This window comes from Carassius carassius, chromosome 14, assembly GCF_963082965.1.
Source record: "Carassius carassius chromosome 14, fCarCar2.1, whole genome shotgun sequence".
NCBI lineage: Eukaryota > Metazoa > Chordata > Actinopteri > Cypriniformes > Cyprinidae > Carassius > Carassius carassius.
This window is the reverse complement of record NC_081768.1, coordinates 24,487,664-24,508,320: the sequence shown is the minus strand read 5'-3', so window position 1 is coordinate 24,508,320 and position 20,657 is coordinate 24,487,664. Positions and strand designations below refer to the sequence as shown.

General features: G+C 36.3%; 1 protein-coding gene across 5 annotated transcripts in view; it reads right to left on the bottom strand.

Annotated features, from left to right (window-relative positions):
• LOC132157393 (KH domain-containing RNA-binding protein QKI-like) overlaps positions 1-20,657 on the bottom strand; it is a 96,649-nt gene that overhangs the window by 56,345 nt on the left and 19,647 nt on the right. For all 5 annotated transcript variants that reach the window (XR_009437543.1, XM_059566732.1, XM_059566730.1 and 2 more), the window contains exon 2: positions 11,017-11,159. Coding sequence is in view for 4 of the 5 variants with exons in the window: in XM_059566732.1 (XP_059422715.1) it covers positions 11,017-11,159 (143 nt within the window). In the remaining variant the exon portion in view is untranslated. The remainder of the gene's footprint in view (positions 1-11,016; positions 11,160-20,657) is intronic.

Sequence of the window (20,657 nt, the reverse complement as noted above, 5' to 3'; positions counted from 1 at the left end):
TTCGTTAAACGCTCCCACCTGGGTTTCATTTATAAATAAATTTGCCGTAAGGTCTTTCTCTGGGAAGGTTTCTATACGATTGGCTCAGAACTGTCAAAACATAAGAAAGACAAAACAGGTGTCTCATTAAAGCAACTTGATAAATTTGTTTTACTCATATAGTAATGTACAGTGAGGATATGGAGCTTGAACTCAAAGGAAGAAACACCTCAGTTTTATTCAGAGGCCCAAACTTTGGTGCAGTTGATGAGATTTATAGGGCCAAAAAGTACTGCTCTTTCTTACAGTAAAGCAGACTACTTAAATCCATGTCCAGTTTAATAATGATATTTAGTATAATCTGAGTTAAACGGAATATATTTGTGGTTTGCGGGGAAACACTGACCCAGTATGTCATACTGTATATTAACACACTGATGAAATATTGTAACTGCAGTGGTTCAGGAGTCCATCAGGAGTGACAGCCGGAGAGGAAGAATCGAGGTGGATGGCAGGCGTAAAGCAGAGGGCTGTGGTCCTGTTGCGAGCGCTCATCATGTCCTAATGATCCCTAATTAACCTTCATTAGCTGCGAGGTGATCCGGAACGCCGCTGCACCTCTCCCCTGTGTGCGTGTTATTGTTTATTATCACCAGAGTAATGAGAAGTCTCACACACCCACCGTGGGCAGAGCCGTCAGTGTGTATGAGTGCCTGGTTTAAAGGGTTACGTTGACACTGGATCTATAACCTTAAACCTCACTGCCCACTTTCAGCAGACACCCAGAATCAGAACAAATTCACAGTAGGCGATACATATTTACTATGATAGGAATTCAGTTTGATTAATAATTATTTTCAAATATACACGCTGAGGACAACTGAGAGAAGGTGAATTTTCATTTGGATTAGAAATAATTTATGGGTGTATTATGATAATTAAGTCATTATAACTGTAAAAAAGGATATTCAAGTAAGTATTAACAGGATTTTATATATATGTACATATATATATATATATATATATATATATATACACATATACACACACACACACACGCACACACACACACACACACACACACACACACACACACACACACACACACACACACACACACGTATATATATACAGGTCCTTCTCAAAAAATTAGCATATTGTGATAAAGTTCATTATTTTCCATAATGTAATGATAAAAATTAAACTTTCATATATTTTAGATTCATTGCACACCGACTGAAATATTTCAGGTCTTTTATTGTTTTAATACTGATGATTTTGACATGCAGCTCATGAAAACCCAAAATGCCTGTCTCAAAAAAATAGCATATTTCATCCGACCAATAAAAGAAAAGTGTTTTTAATACAAAAAAAGTCAACCTTCAAATAATTATGTTCAGTTATGCACTCAATACTTTGTCGGGAATCCTTTTGCAGAAATGGCATGGAGGCAATCAGCCTGTGGCACTGCTGAGGTGTTATGGAGGCCCAGGATGCTTCGATAGCGGCCTTGAGCTCATCCAGAGTGTTGGGTCTTGCGTCTCTCAACTTTCTCTTCACAATATCCCACAGATTCTCTATGGGGTTCAGGTCAGGAGAGTTGGCAGGCCAATTGAGCACAGTAATACCATGGTCAGTAAACCATTTACCAGTGGTTTTGGCACTGTGAGCAGGTGCCAGGTCGTGCTGAAAAATGAAATTGCATGAAATGCATTGACCCTGCCCTTAATAAAACACAGTGGACCAACACCAGCAGCTGACATGGCACCCCAGACCATCACTGACTGTGGGTACTTGACACTGGACTTCAGGTATTTTGGCATTTCCTTCTCCCCAGTCTTCCTCCAGACTCTGGCACCTTGTTTTCCGAATGACATGCAAAATTTGTCCAAAAGTCCAGTGCTGCTTCTCTGTAGCCCAGGTCAGGCGCTTCTGGCGCTGTTTCTGGTTCAAAAGTGGCTTGACCTGGGGTATGCGGCACCTGTAGCCCATTTCCTGCACACGCCGGTGCACGGTGGCTCTGGATGTTTCTACTCCAGACTCAGTCCACTGCTTCCGCAGGTCCCCCAAGGTCTGGAATCGGTCCTTCTCCACAATCTTCCTCAGGGTCCGGTCACCTCTTCTCGTTGTGCATCGTTTTTTGCCACACTTTTTCCTTCCCACAGACTTCCCACTGAGGTGGGAAATTTCTTTCTGTGTCTTACCCTCTTGCTTGAGGGTGTCAATGATGGCCTTCTGGTCGGCAGTCTTACCCATGATTGCGGTTTTGAGTAATGAACCAGGCTGGGAGTTTTTAAAAGTCTCAGGAATCTTTTGCAGGTGTTTAGAGTTAATTAGTTGATTCAGATGATTAGGTTAATAGCTTGTTTAGAGAATCTTTTCATGATATGCTAATTTTTTGAGATAGGAATTTTGGGTTTTCATGAGCTGTATGCCAAAATCATCAGTATTAAAACAATAAAAGACCTGAAATATTTCAGTTGGTGTGCAATGAATCTAAAATATATGAAAGTTTAATTTTTATCATTACATTATGGAAAATAATGAACTTTATCACAATATGCTAATTTTTTGAGAAGGACCTGTATATATATATAATCGAGAAAATCGATAATTAGATTTATTTATGAAGCATTCTGGAATTTTTTATGTATTTATTTATTTATTGAGAAGTACCAGTGCAAAAGGTCCAAATTATTTTCCAAATAAAATGATTTTTAAGTGAGTGAAAGTGAGGTGAGGTGACATTCAGCCAAGTATGGTGACCCATACTCAGAATTTGTGCTCTGCATTTAACCCATCCGAAATGCACACACAGAGCAGTGAACACACACACACACACTGTGAGCACACACCCAGAGCAGTGGGCAGCCATTTATGCTGCGGCGCCCGGGGAGCAGTTGGGGGTTCGATGCCTTGCTCAAGGGCACCTAAGTCGTGGTATTGAAGGTGGAGAGAGAACTGTACATGCACTCCCCCCACCCACAATTCCTGCCGGCCCAGGACTCAAACTCACAACCTTTCGATTGGGAGTCTGACTCTCTAACCATTAGGCCACGACTTCCCGACTAACCAGTTAAACATTGTGCATATTAAGTTTATAATTCAAATGTTTAATTCATACTTCTGGACACATTCAAGTAATCAATAAATGACACTAAAGACGTTTATAATGTTACAAAAACATTCTATTTAGAATAATTGCTGTTCTTTTGATCTTTCTATTTATCAAAGAATCCTGAAAAATGTACCACAGTTTCCACAAAAATAATGATAATAAGATCAAATAATTAATAAGTAGCAAATCATCATATTAGAATGATTTTTGAAGGATCATTTGACTCTGAAGACTGGAGTAATGCTGCTGAAAATTCAGCTTTGCATCACACTAATAAATTACATTTTAAATGCAGCCTTGGTGAGCATAACAGACTTCTTTAAAACAACAACAACAACAAATAATAATAATAATAAAAAACTCTTCCCAAATCCAAACTTTTGAACAATAGTTTAAATAGAAAAAAATTATATTTACTATTCAAGTTTGACCAATTAAAGTGAATTTTAAGGATCAGAATCAAGACTCTTTCATAATTCTTAAGACTTTATTCATTTCCAAATCTCAGATAACCTCAAAATTACTTGATGTTTCTAGGTTTTCGAACCATGTATTAAAACCCCATAATCATTAAAACATTTTACTTCTGTAATTCACAAAACTACAAAACTGCAAAGTAAGATCAGTCACACACATTCACACGGAGATGAAGTCGTATTAACCAACACCAGCTGCTGCAGGTACAGCAGCCAATACCCCACTTAACTTCCAGTAGTTTTGCTTTCATTAAGCCCTAATTCAGTTCTGAGTTATGGGCCCATCCCATCAGACCCATGTAATTAAAACAATGAGACCTGGAGAGAGGAAGGGCAGGCGGCCAGATCTCCTGCCTGACAGCACAGATCACAAACACACACATGTGCTGAACACGCTGCCCATGCAGCACGCAGCTGCAAGAAAACACTCATAAAACTCACTCACACTGTCTAAACGCAACAGTCTTCCCAAAATAGCAGCATCTCAGAGTGGCACAGCGCTGGTCGAGGAAAGTGAGACTATAATGTATTGTTAAACACCCAGAGGACACGTAGAAGCAGACAGACTTCAAAATATGAGGGGAAAAACAGCAAAAATTGCCATGAAAGTAAATTCATAGACAATATCTTGGGATTTTAGCCAAACCAGGAAAGAAAGAAAAAAATCGCAAATGACATCACTTGAACATCTCAGTTGTTTTTCCAAGACAGTGATTTATGAACAGCAAATGAAGAAAAGTCCCTCAAATCCACAAAACGACCCCAGTAATTTCACACGTGCTCTCTAGAGTTTCAGATGAGAAACTAATGTCCCAAACTACACTCAGATCTGCAATTAAAAGAGATTTCATAAGTTAGATTTCAACACAGTTCAAATTAGATTAGTCCTCTTTATCTGACCTGAAAGACTAACATTAATTTTATAGCTCTATGTGTCAACAATTTTCTGTTTTGTACATATTTAATGACTTAAAAAAATACTGGACACTTACACCAAGTCACAATTATATAAAGCGTAACATTAACTTTATATAATTATAAAAAACTTAATGGCATTTAGTTTTAGAAAAATATACACATATGTTTATTCAGCGAGGATGCAACTAATTAATGAATGTCATAAAATATTTTTATTTTAAATTAAATACGCTTTTATGAACTTTCTATTTATCAAAAATCCTAAGAAAATATGCAAAAAAATTAAGATCATTATTTATTATTATCAAAAAAATTTTTTAAACAAAAATATCATATAAATATATAAACTGTTTTCAACATTTATAATAAAGGAAATCACCAAATCAGCATATTAAAAAATATTTCTGAATGATCATGTGACACTGAAGACCGTAGTAATGATGCTGAAAATTCAGTTTTGCATCATAGGAATAAATTACATATTACACTATATAATCATAAAAAATACAAAAACAGTTTTAAATTACAATAAAGTTTCGTATTATCATTGTATTTCTGATAAATGCACTCAAACCTACATATAGACTATAACACACACATATATATATATATATATAGTGGTTGTGATTCTCTACACTTGTGGTTCCTTGACACATGAGAATATTAGGAGCACTCACTTCATAAATCCACAAAAAAATCCACAAAACACCAGTTGATTAAAAGTAATCCACTGTTCACACTTGCTAAAGAAAGGCGAATCAATCTTTGAGCTCATGTGGATAATGATTAATAACTTTTGATAGTTGCTCATCCTGACAGTAGACGAGCTTGACCCAGAAAAGGACACACTGGGAGAAATGACAGATGACAGCAGCGGTTCACTCTCTCGTTCTCTCCACGCTCAGCATTTAAAAGCTTTGTCCCCACCAAGACCCTGAGCAGAGGATTTATATAGCGCTCTTCCTCTACGGCCCAGTGTCTTTTCCCTGACATTATCTCCCACACACACACACACACACACACACACACAACAATAACTGTAGATTTGTACCTCCGAATGAAAGGCAACAATCATCTCAAGCAGCAGCGCTCTTCTAGGACGGCTGTCTTTCCCAGCCTAATAACATTGTTCAGCAAATCGGAACGGGTGCGTGCTGCTGGGAGAGAGGCGACACAGCACGAGTTTGAAGGAGCAAATTAATTTCTATGCTGCTGCGTGCCTGTCTGGGAGACGAGTGTGTGTGGGGCCGTTCACTCTCTTTTATCAGGCAGGGCAGGCCACTGTTCCTCTGCCCCGATTCCCCGACCTCATCATAGCCTCACATTCATCACCGCCGCACGTCCCAGGCTGCTTATCTTCTTCAGTCTTTCTTTCATGCTCTTCCCTTCATACTATACCTCATCTCTAAATCTATCATGTCATCCTGCCCCTGACCTGGAAATATCAGCGACCGCCCGCGACGAGATAATTAGAGATTTTTAAGCCTGCTGGGGTGGATGGTGTGGATGCTTGTGCGCACATTGGGTCTCATTCATGAAACGGGAGCAGAACAGATTCCTGGGTAAATCATGCTGCATTTTTGGTAATAAGCTAAAATGAATGCATTTCTATTTTTTTCTTTATTTATTCACTACCATTCAAATAAGAATATGCTTGAAATAAGTCTCTTATGTTCCCCAAGGCGTCATTTATTTGATCAGCAAAAACAGTGATAATGTGCCATATTGTTAAAATTGAAAATAACTGTTTTCCTTTGGAATTAAAGGAATTAAAATGTAATTTATTCCTTTGATGCAAAGCTGAAATTTTACCATCATTACTCGTCGTCAGTGTCACATGATCCTTCAAAAATCATTTTAATATGCTGATTTGCTGTTCAATTATCATTTCTGATCAATAAGTTTGAAAACAGTTAATATTTTTCTGGATACCATGACTTTTTCAGGTTTCTTTAATAGATAGTTCAGAAGAACAGAATTTATTTAAAATAGACATCTTAATGTTATAATCTAAACAATATATATTACTTTACTATTACTTTTGATCAATTTAATATTTCCTTGATGAACAGTATTAGTAAAGAAAAACAAAAAACATAATGACCCCAAACATTTTAACAGTAGTATATCTAGATATTCATATATTTGCTTTTAAAGTGTTTTTTTTTCTTCCCCAATCAAAGCAACCATCAAACAGGAGATTTAAGGAGATTTAAAACATTTACATTTAAAAACTAAAATAATTATTCAAGTTAACAGCACATGGTAAAATATTTTGCTAAATATTTTAGCATTTTAAAAATGTCACAAAGAGGGTAAATAAGGTGATCACATGCTTTTTGATGTTGTTAAAGGGGTGGTTCGGGATTTTTGACATCGGACCTCATTTTTAGGTCAGCCTGGTTCTTATTCATCAGTGGAGACATTTTTTTTTTTTTTAATTATCCAGTCCTTATATTTGGATAGATAGCCGATGCTAGGCTAGCGCGAGTCAATGGGTATATGTTAGCCAGCCATTAAAAACCGTTTTACCCACTCCACAGTGCACCAAACGCAAATCAATTATAACACTAGACTATCGATGCAAATGTCCGTTGAGAGAATAATGTTAGAAATCAAACTTTAATTTAATCAGAATTGTAACTTTAATCATTGATATGGAGAGTTTGAAATAAATCATTAAAAAAAAAAAGAATCAAACTTACTCTGATGTCATTTTTGCTAATGAAAAACCTCTGAATGTTTTCATAATGTGCAAGTTGGACATTAGAGTACATGGTTCAGAAAACCTAATTAGATAAATCACAATGTTGCATAATTTTAAATGATCAGAAAAATCATTGTGGATATATTGAGAATTCAATGCAAAAATGTAAGAATGGCTTCACAATTAACAAAGTCATTCATTTAGCTTCCGTTAGGCCTAGATGAACGTCAAGTTCTACCTGCATGCACACATACACACACTCGCACAGTAACCTTTTGAGGGTGATAATTGACATCTTTTGAAGAGAAGCTGTGATATTTAATGACTAATGGTTTAAAGTTAATGATTGTCCAGAGGGGGTCTCCAGCAATTAACATGATTCCCCTCTATATCAGACATCTGCTGAGAGAGATCCAGGCTGTTCTGACCTCAGCAGAGGAAATATAGAGATTACTGGCTCCCCAGAGACGCTCTACAATAAGCGTAAAGGTGAAATATTTTAAAGAGCTCATTCATATGTCGATTCACCTGAAAAGTTTTAACACTATTATCAAAACAACCAACCTGACACAGCAACACTGACTTAACCAATGGCATGAGTATGGAGGCAGGACTATCTAGATTGTCTGACCAATCCACTCTTAAAAATCAAAGTTCCAAAATGATCTTTTTGCAATAGCTGCTTTCATACCAGAGCAACCTTTTAATAGTTCCTAGACCTATTGGCGGAAGGTCTTGCTTTTTGGCGTTTTACATTCTTGCATTTTCGTGTAGATGGCGAATCTGTACATTTTCTGAAACAATGACGTCATCAGCCCACATCTCGCCCCTAGTCAGACACCGCTACATCACGTAACAGCAACCAAAACATGAACAAACAACAACAAAAATCCTGTTCAGATCATTTCAAATAGCCTATTTTATCTTTTTTTTTTTTGGTACTATAATATCCAGTCTCTATGGATATGAAGGACTCCATTGACACTGAGGGCTATTTAAGGACATCTCTTTTATTGCTCATCCTCCACCTCCTAATGAACCCAAACTCACTAATAATGATCCTGGGTGTCCTTCAGACCAGGAAGGGCGGCCAGAACCACACACACACACACACACACTCACGATAGCCTTTACTGCAGTGCTGGCTAACTCTCAGACTTTTAAGAGCAGGAGCTAAATTACCCATAATGCTTCAACTGCAGACAGAAAGCATCATGCCCTTGAAAACCGGAGTTGTAATTGAATATAAAATGAAATTAGCTTTTTATAAAGTTCCAGTATTATGCGCAAGAAACAATTAAATATTAATATTATTAATGCCAAGCATGCCAGAGGTGCAGCCTCGATGACTTTCAAATATCCTCTTATTCGCTCTCATTGTGTGCATTTTATGGATCAACCAATCCATGTTAACAATGCAAGAATTAGTCAAAGCAAAAAGCGTGCCACTGCATCAGCGTTGTTTAACATCGCAGCCCTCTCCTAAAGGCGCATAAACAGCCCCACAAACCAGAAAACGTCAGCAAAATTAAGGGCTCTAGTCCCAAATAGTATTTACACCCCTGCTGGAGAGACTCAATTAGTGCTGTCCGTGCAGGAATCAAGCTGGGATGGAATAAGTTAATTGGGATCAATCAGCTCAGAACTCGACCGGTTCCCCAGGGCCGGGCGCCTTAGGCAAGCAGGATCTGACGGCGATTGCTTGAAAGATTTGTTAACCACCGACCGAGTTGTTGGTGATGCGGTTGAGCGGCTCTGACTCAACACAAACTGGAAGAGTGAGGGGGAATTCAATGTCACCCTGTTACTAGAGATGTGCAGAGAATCAGAGAGAGCGATGGGGGTAGGATACAACTTTCAGAAAAATACATGCAAGGGCACTGCTGGATTTAACGGAATAATTCACCTAAAATGAAACTCTTGTCTTTATTCACTCATTTTTACTCTTCTGTGTAACGTAAACTGTGGTTTTTTTAATAATATTGTGCCACATCTTGGGAAAAAGAAGTACTCTTTGACATACTTTTAAAAATAAAAATATTTTACTTTAAAAGAATAATTGAATGCAGTTTTTCAGATGGTTAATTGCATGTTTAATGCAATTAAAAGAAAATGTATTATAAAAAAGTTCACATAGAGCAGCTGTTACTACACAGAGCCGTTGTTACCTGACTAGCTGCGCAAATAAACGCTGATGATGAACGTGGATTTGCGCAGCTAGTTAACAACGGCTCTGTTTAGTAACAGCTGCTCTATATGAAATCACACACCTGATGGAATTTACCGCTGATTAGAGAACTGACGAGATGCGCATTAACGATCGGGCGATCGTGATCGGTGCACCCCTACTTGTGTGTTTTTTATAGAACGTAACCGACACTTAGTCTAGGTGGCACTAGGCAGGCATAATGAAATGTACAAAAAGGCTATGTGTAATGATGAGCCAGAGACGTTCAGATCCAACGCCTATCTGCACTTTCGGAATTCTTTATTTTCTTTTTCTGCTTGTTTGTGAGTTTTGTTACATATATATTTTTTAATTGTTTAATTATTTTAAAATTAATAGTGTACATAATTTAGTTAAAATCGATTCCCTACTTTCATTTTCAATTTTTTTTTTTGGTTGGTCTGATCGATTGTGCAATCGATTTTCGAACGAAAAGTGACAGCCCTATTCTATATTATATACAGTATTATATTCAATTATATGATATTCTATTAAAACCTGTATGTCATATATTTAAATACATTTGTAATTACACAATTGTAATGATGAAGTTGCAGTTTAAAATATTTAACTTTAAATGTAATATTGAATAACACACTACAGTTAAAATTATAATCAGGTACTTTGCTTATGTGCTTTAGCATGTTGGTAATGTGAAAATGAGACATGAAAATAAGTGCACTTCTTAAAGCACAACAAAAGATTGATAAAATTCACCTAATGTATTAGGTATATAATAATTAAATGTACTTTAAAATAAAACTTTAATTTTTACCTTATGTTAGTGTGTTAGGAAACTCTCTTTAAGTGGTCTTTTATTTCATTAATTCTATATTATCTGCAAGTAAAGTTTTTAAATGTATTCTTATAAGATTTTAATACACTACAAATGCATTCAGTACTATTAATCACACTTCTTTGTCATGAAATATATTTTTTAACAGGACAAGGAAAAGTCATACAAGTTCGGAGCGACATGAGGGTGAGCAAATGACTGAATTTGAACTATCCCATAATAATAAATTACGTTTTAAATGAAAAATGTAATCTTGATGGTGACACTTGCTCAGACACACAGCAAATTTATACTCCTCAGTCGACCACAAACCATCAGCTTAATAACACAATAAATTAAATGGACTCATAAAATGGACTCAAACACTTTGTGCAACCTCACTCCTTCAGTACGTCTAAATGAAATCAATATACTGGACGTGGGCCCATGTTCTAATGCAAGGAAAACTAGATTACATTGACTTGTATGTCTCTATAATTAAATAAGGGCCATACTGAGCAGCTGCACACAGTTATTCACTATTCCATTCACTCACAGAGCTTCAGTAAAAGCCTGTGTGTGTATGCAGGCATTTATTGAAATCCTTTTTAACTGACCTTCAACTGCTGCCCGAGCCTAGATCATGTGACTGAAAGGTTCTCGGGATGCATTTTTAATCATTTGTCATTGGATTTTTAATTTAATGAAACAAACAAACCCACGTGTACTCGCAAAAATGGCATAAATGATTTAAAACACTGTGATGGAGCTCTAAGTGTATTTGCAGAGTGAATGGGTTTTAGGTTTGAGACTCACGTCAGGATATTCTTTAACAGGCACATAGAGTTTCTCTTGGAGCTGAACGATGGGGCCGACGGCGTCCGGGAGCTCGGAGCTTCTCTTCTCTGTGCTGCCGTTTAACGTGTCGTTGTACATGTCCTTTCGTACCCTGCTGATCTCTGAAATAAAGAGAAACACAAGCATCATTAGTTAACTAAATCAACCAGGATGCAGACTGGGCAAGAACAGGATTACAGATATAGTGACAGGATATATGTTACATTTCCTTCACCAATGGATTATATGTGCTTTAATATGGCAGTAGAAGAGTGCAAACACTCCTTAAACACTGCTCTTAAAACTAATGAACCATTCAGTATGTTCCGGCATCTATAGTCACACAACGTGGTTTAATAGAGTAGAGCATGAAGCTAGATTAACGTTTTGTTGTTTGACAATATGATAATCAAACAATTTAGGGCTGCACAGGTACATGATTGAGACTACGATTATTAACTAGGGATGGGCGTTTTCCGCAAATATCACATTCGAATATATGAGCTCACAAAAAACGAATATTCAAATATTCGTTTATTTAAATTAAGTTAAATGAGACAGACGTTATTTTTCAGCAACATTTATTGTTTCCGTCATTTTGAACAAGCTTACAATAAGCTTGAACATTACACATCGTGTTTTGTAGCTGAAAACCTTTAACAATGCGTGCAAACAAACAAAAGTACAGATTAAAAGCAAAAAAAAAAAAAAATGTGAACAAAGAAAAAAAAAGTGAACAAAGAAAAAACGTAAAGCAGCCTGCAGCAATTAGGCTATTGTAGAACGCAGCCTACACTTAACCCTGAAACTTTTAAACTGTCAGCAAATCTTTTTTGCTTTTTTTTCTATTGTTTTACATGTTCTTGTTAAGAAATAAGGGCATGTAAACATGATCGGGGGAAAGTCGGCTCCTTAGTCTGTTAACAATAAGGCCGGCTGCGGAGAAAACGCGCTCTGACGGCACAGACATTGGCGGGACTCACAAATAACGGTGTGCTAAGCGAATAAGTTTTGTGAAGCGCTTCGTGTTTTCGTTTCACCACTGAATGGGATCCTCATCTGGTGGAATACATGGCTCCAGCAAGAACTGTTCCCACTCGTCTGGGCTGGACTCTCTGTAATCATCGCTGAAGAACTGGCTCAGCCTTTTCCGACGAGTGGGCATTGCATCCTCTTCATCGTTGGTGGCGGCGGCTGCATCCGCACCACTCGCATCAAGGAAAATGTTCTGATAATGTTCAAAAAGTTTTTTTTTCTTACTTCTCTCATGTTTTCATCGAGAAACCTGAGATGTTTGTGCCGAGGGTCTTGGGCAGACGCGAGAAGAGGAGTTTTCACTGCATTCTCCAAGTTAGTGGTGTTTATTCGTTGCTTGAGAGATGCCGCAACAATGTTCTTGAATTCGGTCACTTTCTGTGATTCTCCACTGCATATTTGAAGTACTGTAGAAGACCGCAGTTCTTGGGTCCGTTCACATATCGCGTCTTTTGCGCGCTCAAGTTCGTTATTTCCAATGTATGCGCGCTCATACGACCCCTAATTCATTCATTAATAATATCTTCAAATATGCCATGGAGAATCACAGAAAGTGACCAAATTAGGTTTTATTGTGAACCAGACGCAGAGTTTTGTTTTTTACAAATTGCATGGTGAATAATGAACACTTCAGGCTCACAGTATTTTCACATCACAAATGTTTTTGGCAGCTGTTGCAAATGTAACAGTATAAAACTAAACTAATGAAACACAGTAAACAAGTAACACAGTAACAACTTATATGACTTATTTATATATTTATTTAATATTTATTGCATTATTTGTATATTTTATGTATAGTTCAAGTTGCAATTTATTTCTGTGATGTAAAGCTGAATTTTCAGCATCATTACTCCAGTCTTCAATGTCACATGATCCTTCAGAAATATTTCTAATATTGCATTCAAATTATTATTATTTTTTCAATGTTTCCTTCAGGGCTCTTTGATTAACAGAAAGTTTCAAAGAATTTGGTTATATATGCAAATACTTATACTTTTTCTCTCTTTTTTAGCAACAACAGAAATCTTTACTGTCAGTTTTGATCCATTTAATATGCTTTTGCTAAAAATCCAAAAACCCAACTTTCAAACTATTTATTTATTTATTTATTTTGTTTGTTTGTTTTGTATACCATTATAATAATGACATGAAAATATTACTATACTAATAAAAACGTTTAATATAACTGGTTCTTTTAAAAAGAACTCAAGTAAGAACTCTTTCAAAGAATAGCTAACTGTTTCTACGAGCAGCAGAGCATAAGCAGAACACGACTTAATATGGAGATAAGTCACGTGCTACATTGTTGTTTTCACACACCACGTTGAACATGAGAGCTACTGCTTTAACTATAATTTTTAAGCAGTAGCAATACATAAGATTTAAACACTTCAAATCACAATATTTGACCAAAACATGCAGCCTTAAATCAGATGTTAGCTTTAGATCACCACCCACATAAGAACCACAGTATAAAGAGACTCCAGACTCCAGGCTGACATCAGTTTGGCCAGCATTAGTCTCAGCTCAGGATGGACAGTTAGTACATTTCAACAAGACAAGCAAATAACACCTCTGCAAGAACAGAGAAGAAAGAAAGAGACAAGACGTGGGCTAAAAGAGCTTCTCTGTCTTTGAACAGCTGTAAAACCACAAAAGATCTTTCTAAGAGGATATGACTATCTTCTGAATAACCTCAGGAGACATATATATCCATTTTGCCAGGAGGTGCTGGTGAGAACTGCCTCTCCACAGCAACCAGCTTTGCTCTTTTTTCCAATGTACCATATAGAGCCGCAGAAGCAGAAGAGTCTTTCTGCTATTGTTGATTAATAATAAAGGAAGCTCCGGTGACAGGTGATATTTTGGACCACAGACGTCAACCTGCTGTATACGAAGCAGGTCATCTCTGCACATTAAACGACAATGAAAGAAAGCATTTTAAAAGAAAAAAAATACACATTGGAGGAGAACGAGGGAAGACGAAGAACAGGTAATCACTGTTATTACATGTGATCCTTCCTTCACTAAATAAAGTAAGTAATAACTGTCCTTTTCTGAAACCGTCCTTTATTATTTCTGAGGAAAAACACAAGAATGAGGAACGAGAGAGAGAGAGAGAGCCAGTGAGTCAGAGAGGAAGTGAGGGCTCTAATATGGTGGGGAAGACAATTAAAACAACCAAGTCTGTTAATATTTCATATAAGACATTAAATATCCCAGTCCCAAGCTGCTGCCACTGTTGTGTAATTCTATTACTGGATGAAGAATCCTCTGGTGCAATTCTCCGAGGCAAATTGAAGAGGTCGGTTTGAGGGAGAGATGTAATTACAATGATATCGCACACTCCGCACACTCACAACAAGGACACACAGAATGTACACCATTGTGTCCTTTCTCAATTGCAGTATGGTGTAAATTTGACACTTCTTGTGAGGTCATGGGGAATCTTTCTTGAAATTGTAATTACACCTAATGTGAACAATTAGAAAAACACGCACTTGACACGGCAGATGTGCTTTAGGGTCCTCATTAAGAAAACATGCAGTTTTAAGAGCCCGTAATGTTTCCTGTCATTGTTTTTATTTTAAATCCGAAAGCTTTATTTGTTTGTGAACATTAGTCATGAATATTTTTGGTGTGTTTTCTTGAAGCGGTACATGCATATGTCTTCAAAAACATTAGCTTTGCCAACTTTTAACCCTATAAAACCTGGCATATGAAATATTAGTCTGAAAAATCAAATTTATTTTTATGGAATAGTTGATGGAATCTTTAGATAAAATATATCAGAGAACATCTAAAAAATAAAATGTGGCATTTTATGGCTCATACAGTAAGATGAAGGAGAATATGAAGCTGTCACTGAGGAGGAAAAACACCTTGATTTTCTTCAGAGGTCCAAACTGAGCAAAAATATGAAATGTGGTGCAGCTGCTGATATTTATAGGGCCACAACATGAAAATCTTTAATCTAAATCAATGAGATATTTACTATTTATAGATATTTAAATGTTTAGTGTAGTTTTTATTGTGGGGCAAAACATAATTCAATGCAATATAATGATGATTAACAAAAATGCATTGCATTTGATACTCACATTTTAATATGATTTTTAAAAGTGATGTATGGATAATCAAGTATAAGTTGCTTCACTCCAGTAAATGTATTCTTACATTGATTTTTTTTAAAATTCAGTACAAAGCAAAAGCAAAAGACATGTGAAACTTGACCTGAAGGTGAAAATTTTTACAATTATACTAAAACCCCATTTACCCATTTACCATCATGTTGATCATTTAATGGCTGCGTCTCAAATATGATACAGAAGGCTAAGAATATATTACATGACCTCAAAGCTAATACACGTGAACCGAAAGCCACAAAACTCCAAGTTTGATTTAATGTGGTCTAAGCAATCTAGAAAATATTCAGACACTTTTCCATAATAATAGCCTGTGGACCGAGGCTGCCATGGACAGACATTTATCTGTTAAACGTCTGTTTAATGGTGGTCTGTGCTCATCTCAATAAATCACAGCTTAAAAAAGCCCTGTTGATGGCTATAAGTGAGGCAGAGACTCCGGGCTTTATGGCAATGTTGTTATCAAAAGTGATTTAAGCTTTTTGCATTGACATCGAAGGCCACTGCCAAGAAAGACAGTGGCATTGAGAGAGTTTCCTCTGAGGAAAGAGTGATGGCTACAGCATCTAAACACTGGAGCTGATGTGGAAGTGTGCGCAGGGATGGCCATGGATCTGTGAAAATGGATGTAATTAATGGAGTATGAGCAGACCAGTTACTTTCCATTAACTTAGCAGGGAAAGCAATTTATGTACATAAATAGAAACTTGCATCCATAAAACACAGTAGTAAAAAAAGGTGAAAATACACTGCTGACATACTCTGTTGTAGGCGATGAAATGTATAGAGATGCTGCAATTAATCTTAAACTTATCCAATGCTATACATCCAAATGAGTCAAAACAATACAAGCCTAAGATATGAAAAACAACAGCAACTTTAGAATACCTTTTCTGTCATGAATAATTACAAAAAAAAAAAGAATTCTAGTAATTTCTCTTAATAACAAGAAACTGATAAAAAAAATATTAACTAATGACTCAAGTGTTACTGGATCCTTCTCAAGGAATTATTAGCCTATGGAACTGTATTCTGAAGTAAAGATTGTGTTAACCCACTAGTAATGACTCAAGTATTACCAAATCCTTCATTATGAATTACTACACAAAACTGTACAAAAAATCTCAAAAGCATAACTTTAGTCATTACTAGGGAGTTATCATTGATTTTCATTTCTGTTCCAGATAACTACTTATTCCTGTTCTGTCATTTATGAATAACTACACAGGAACAGATGAGTATTAACATTCTGCTAACTACTAGTAACTAACAAGAAATTATGATTGTGTGGCTCAGTACTCAGTACAGTAATCAGTACTTTTTTTTTTAATACATCCTATTTAAGTAACTATATACAGTTTTATCGTTAATGTGAAAAAATACATAGTGTATACTTTATTGGTAACACTTTATTTTAAGCACCAATTATTACTATTGTAATAATGCATATTACTAGAGTATTTGCTTATAAAGCAAATATTATAAAGCCTTAATCTGCATAATATTTTAGATCCCTTAAACCTTCCCCATACCTAAACTTAACATCTACCTTATTAACTATTAATACGCAGCAAATTAGAAATTTGTTCGGGGACAATTCTAAGTTAATAGTAAATATTTGTTCCCTATTCAAAAGTGTTACCAATTCATTCTACAGTGAAGATCATGGGAACCCACTAATAATGACTCAAGTTTGATCAGATTATTAATAACTTGGAATGTGATAACTCTATAGTGAAGGCATTGTAAGCTTTTAAAGTTTATTTGTACAGTTTTGGATTATAATTACTAATAAATATCTGGTAACACTTGAGTCATTACTAACGGGTTACCATGAGATTCACTTCAGAATACTGTTAATAGTTTCTTTAGAAGGACGTAGTAACACTTGACTCAATACTTTAAAAAATATGTTAATCATAATTTCTTGTTAATAGCAGAAACTAGAATGTTAGGTAACACTTTATTTTATGGTCTCTTAACTAGTTGCTTATTAGCATGCATATTATTAAAACATTAGCCATTTATTAGTTGTAATTAAGCACATATTAATGTCTTTTTCTACATGATTTAATTCTATATCCCTAATCCTACCAAATACCTAAACAGTAACAACAACCTTACTAATTATTAATAATCAGCAAATTAGGAATGTATTGATTGAAAATTCCTAGTTATTGGTGAATAAGTCTACCGAATGTTAATATTGTAACTCATTTGTTCCTGCAATTTATTAATTAATGACTGAACAATATTTTGAAGTGTTACCAAAGAACAAACAAACAAACCAAACTGTAAAGTGCAACAAGACTAGTTCGTTGAGTAAAATTAATCAGTAAATTAATTAGATACATAGAAAAATAATAATACACTTTTTGTTTACACAAAAAAAGACACTTATTTTCATTTGATGATTGCTTTTTTTCCCCCTTTTTTTCAACATTACTGATGCAAACAAAAGACAAGTCTATTCCTAACAAATGGATAAATAAATCAAGCTCAGTGCAACATCTGCTTCACATTATATATCATTAAAACAAGCTTCAAAACAGTAATACTTTGTAAATCTGACTGATGGGCATTTGAAGGTGTTTTATATAATCATAGATAAAGACACACCTGTGACCGAGCATCATTTGAATTCTGCATTAATGCAGTACAAAAAATGCTCTCATTGAATTCGACAATGCCATCTACACTGGAAGTGAGAGGACTTCAGTTTTCTGCTTGCTATCAGACTTTTGCTGAATGTCTACCAGTTGACTCATTTCTATTGTTGCATTGTATATACAGTCATCCAACTAGTCCTATTGTATCACATTATTCATAACACTGGAGAGTGTCGCAAATTAAATGACGCACACACACATGCATACACACTATACCGTACGTGTAGACAAGGCTCTGATTGTGATTTCAATGAAAAATTGGCCTTGGCAACAAGTATCTTGTATTGATAATGATAAACACCAGCCAGCCCATCCAGATTCCCACATTAGCATCACAAATATACCCCAAGGCCGTTAAGTCCATATATCCCAGCAGAGATGCCGAGGATTAGCCTCTTCCGCACTGGAGCAGTAAACGCACATCCTCCGCTGGCTCTAACAACTGTGAATTAAGCTCCATTCTCCTCAAGCTTTCAAAGGCTGCTGAGTTTCTCATTCCGCTAACAGCTGTAAAAACCCTGGAAATGCACATAGGAAAATATTTTGTTTCAGACCAGTCAAACTCATTTACCAATGCCAGCAAGAGCACGCTAAGTGATTTAATTATACCGTCTGATCATGTTGGACCATGAGGAGACGTTTATAGATGCTCCCGTCCAAACTCAGAGCGTCTGAAGGCATAAGCAGAGGAGAATGCATGATGTGCTCAGGGCTGTTTTCTTCGTTGGCTGATTAGGGAGGGCTGTCCGGTGGTCAGATCAGGCCCCAGATCCGAGGATGATTAAACTGTCAGTGGTGATTTATGGACAGCGTTATTACAGCGTTTTAAAAGGGTTTTTTAGTGATTTGTCAGCTTTCTTGCCCTCAGAATTCAATCATTTTCCTGCGCCGGCCTCCAGGGCTGAACTTTCTGCACTACTGAGCACGCAACAGCCACCTGCGCACATACTGATACACATTCTGGCACACATTACGAACACAGACCTACACAATCAGCCCATGGTGTGATAGATCCCCTCTGCCTGCCTCCAGAACAGATGTAGAGTATGCACAGAACTTAATTACAGAAAACTGCTGAAGACACCAGCTGAAACCAGCATTGATTTTCAAGCTGCTTTGGCTAGTTTATGCTAGTTAGTGCTGGTTTGATGCTATTTACCTGCAAACTACCTGCAGTTCAACGTGGGTGAAATAGTTCACCCAAAAGTTTTAATCAGCATTTTTTTTCCTAGCCTGCTGAATTTACAACCACATGTTTAAAAAGATGTCTGTCTGTCTGAATTGAAAAATGATGAAAATATGTGAAATAATAAATAACACTTTCTGCTAAATGATCTTTGTAGGCTGCATGCAATAACACAAGGTGACCAATATAGGCATATTTATGAACAAATGAACTGGTTCTTTTAGTTAAATCAAAATCATATTAGTAAACCAGTGTAAATGATTACATAACAAATGATTCTTTTGAGCAAATCAGTCAAAATCGTTCACTGACTGATCTTACTAAATCCTTCATATTTTAATCAGAGGTAGGTAGTAACAAAGTTACATAATCGTTTTGAAAAATTTAGTAGATTTAAAGGTGGGTACTTTTAACTTGCAAAGTTCGAATGGGGAAAATTTTTATCTTTTACATATACTTTTATATATTGCCATATAATACTTTACTCAAATAACTATTAGGATTATTACTTTAACTTGAGTAATTATTTATTTTACTTGAGAACAGTTTTTGGATACCCACCTCTGATTTTCATGTATTACAGGATGAATGAATATATAGTTTTATTTAAAGAAATTAATCCGTTTACTCATAAAGGATGCTTTAAATTGACTAAAAGTGGCAGTAAAGAGATTTAGAATGTTGCACAATAGTTCTATTTTAATTAAATACTGTTCTTTTCTAACTTTATAGTCATAAAAAAACAGAATAAGATTTTTTCTGAAGGATCATGTGACACTAAAGACTGCAGTAAGGATGCTGAAAATTCAGCTTTGCCATCTCAGGGTAAACTTACATTTTAAAACATATTAAAATGATTCCAAATTTAATCATTTTTCACAACATTACTATTTTTACTGTTACATGAAAAAGAATGTAATCAAATCAGTAATCAGTAATCAAACATATCAATAAACACCTAACCGTAATTTTCAAAGGTTTTTAACCATTTAAATGTTGTTCTTATGCAGTCCAAGGAACCTTGTAGCATTCAAAACTAATATAAAACATATGATGTCAAGTCCTGTGAGTCTTTTCAGCAGACCTGCAAAATAGTTCTTGATTCCAGAGTCTAGAAAGGAAAGGACACTCATATGCATCCCTGCGATGCCCAGTCAATACACCCGATCCATCCTCTCTGTCAGTACAACACAATCTGCCTTCCAGATCTCACACAATCACATTCGCCTTTCAGCGCCATTGCAAGCTATTAGCCCAGGGCGAGAGCGAATGACCCTCAACAACCGCTCAAGTCTATCTCGGCAGCCATCTCCAATCGTAATCACAGCTCTGCTCAATCAGAGAATTTCACACCGGCAGCTGCAGCCGTGTGCCTCCGCTGGCCTCGTCAACATCACCGCTGACAGATCGCCGACACCCGGGCTTTCTTAATATAAATCAAACAGCTGGTAAATTACAGGGTCCGACCAGATGACAGTTTCAGCTCAAATGATAGCCACGTGGTGACATCACAAAGCGCTATAGGTGGCAGTGCCTGTGGCAAGGCCTTCATCTGAACAGATGGATGCAGTACAACATCAC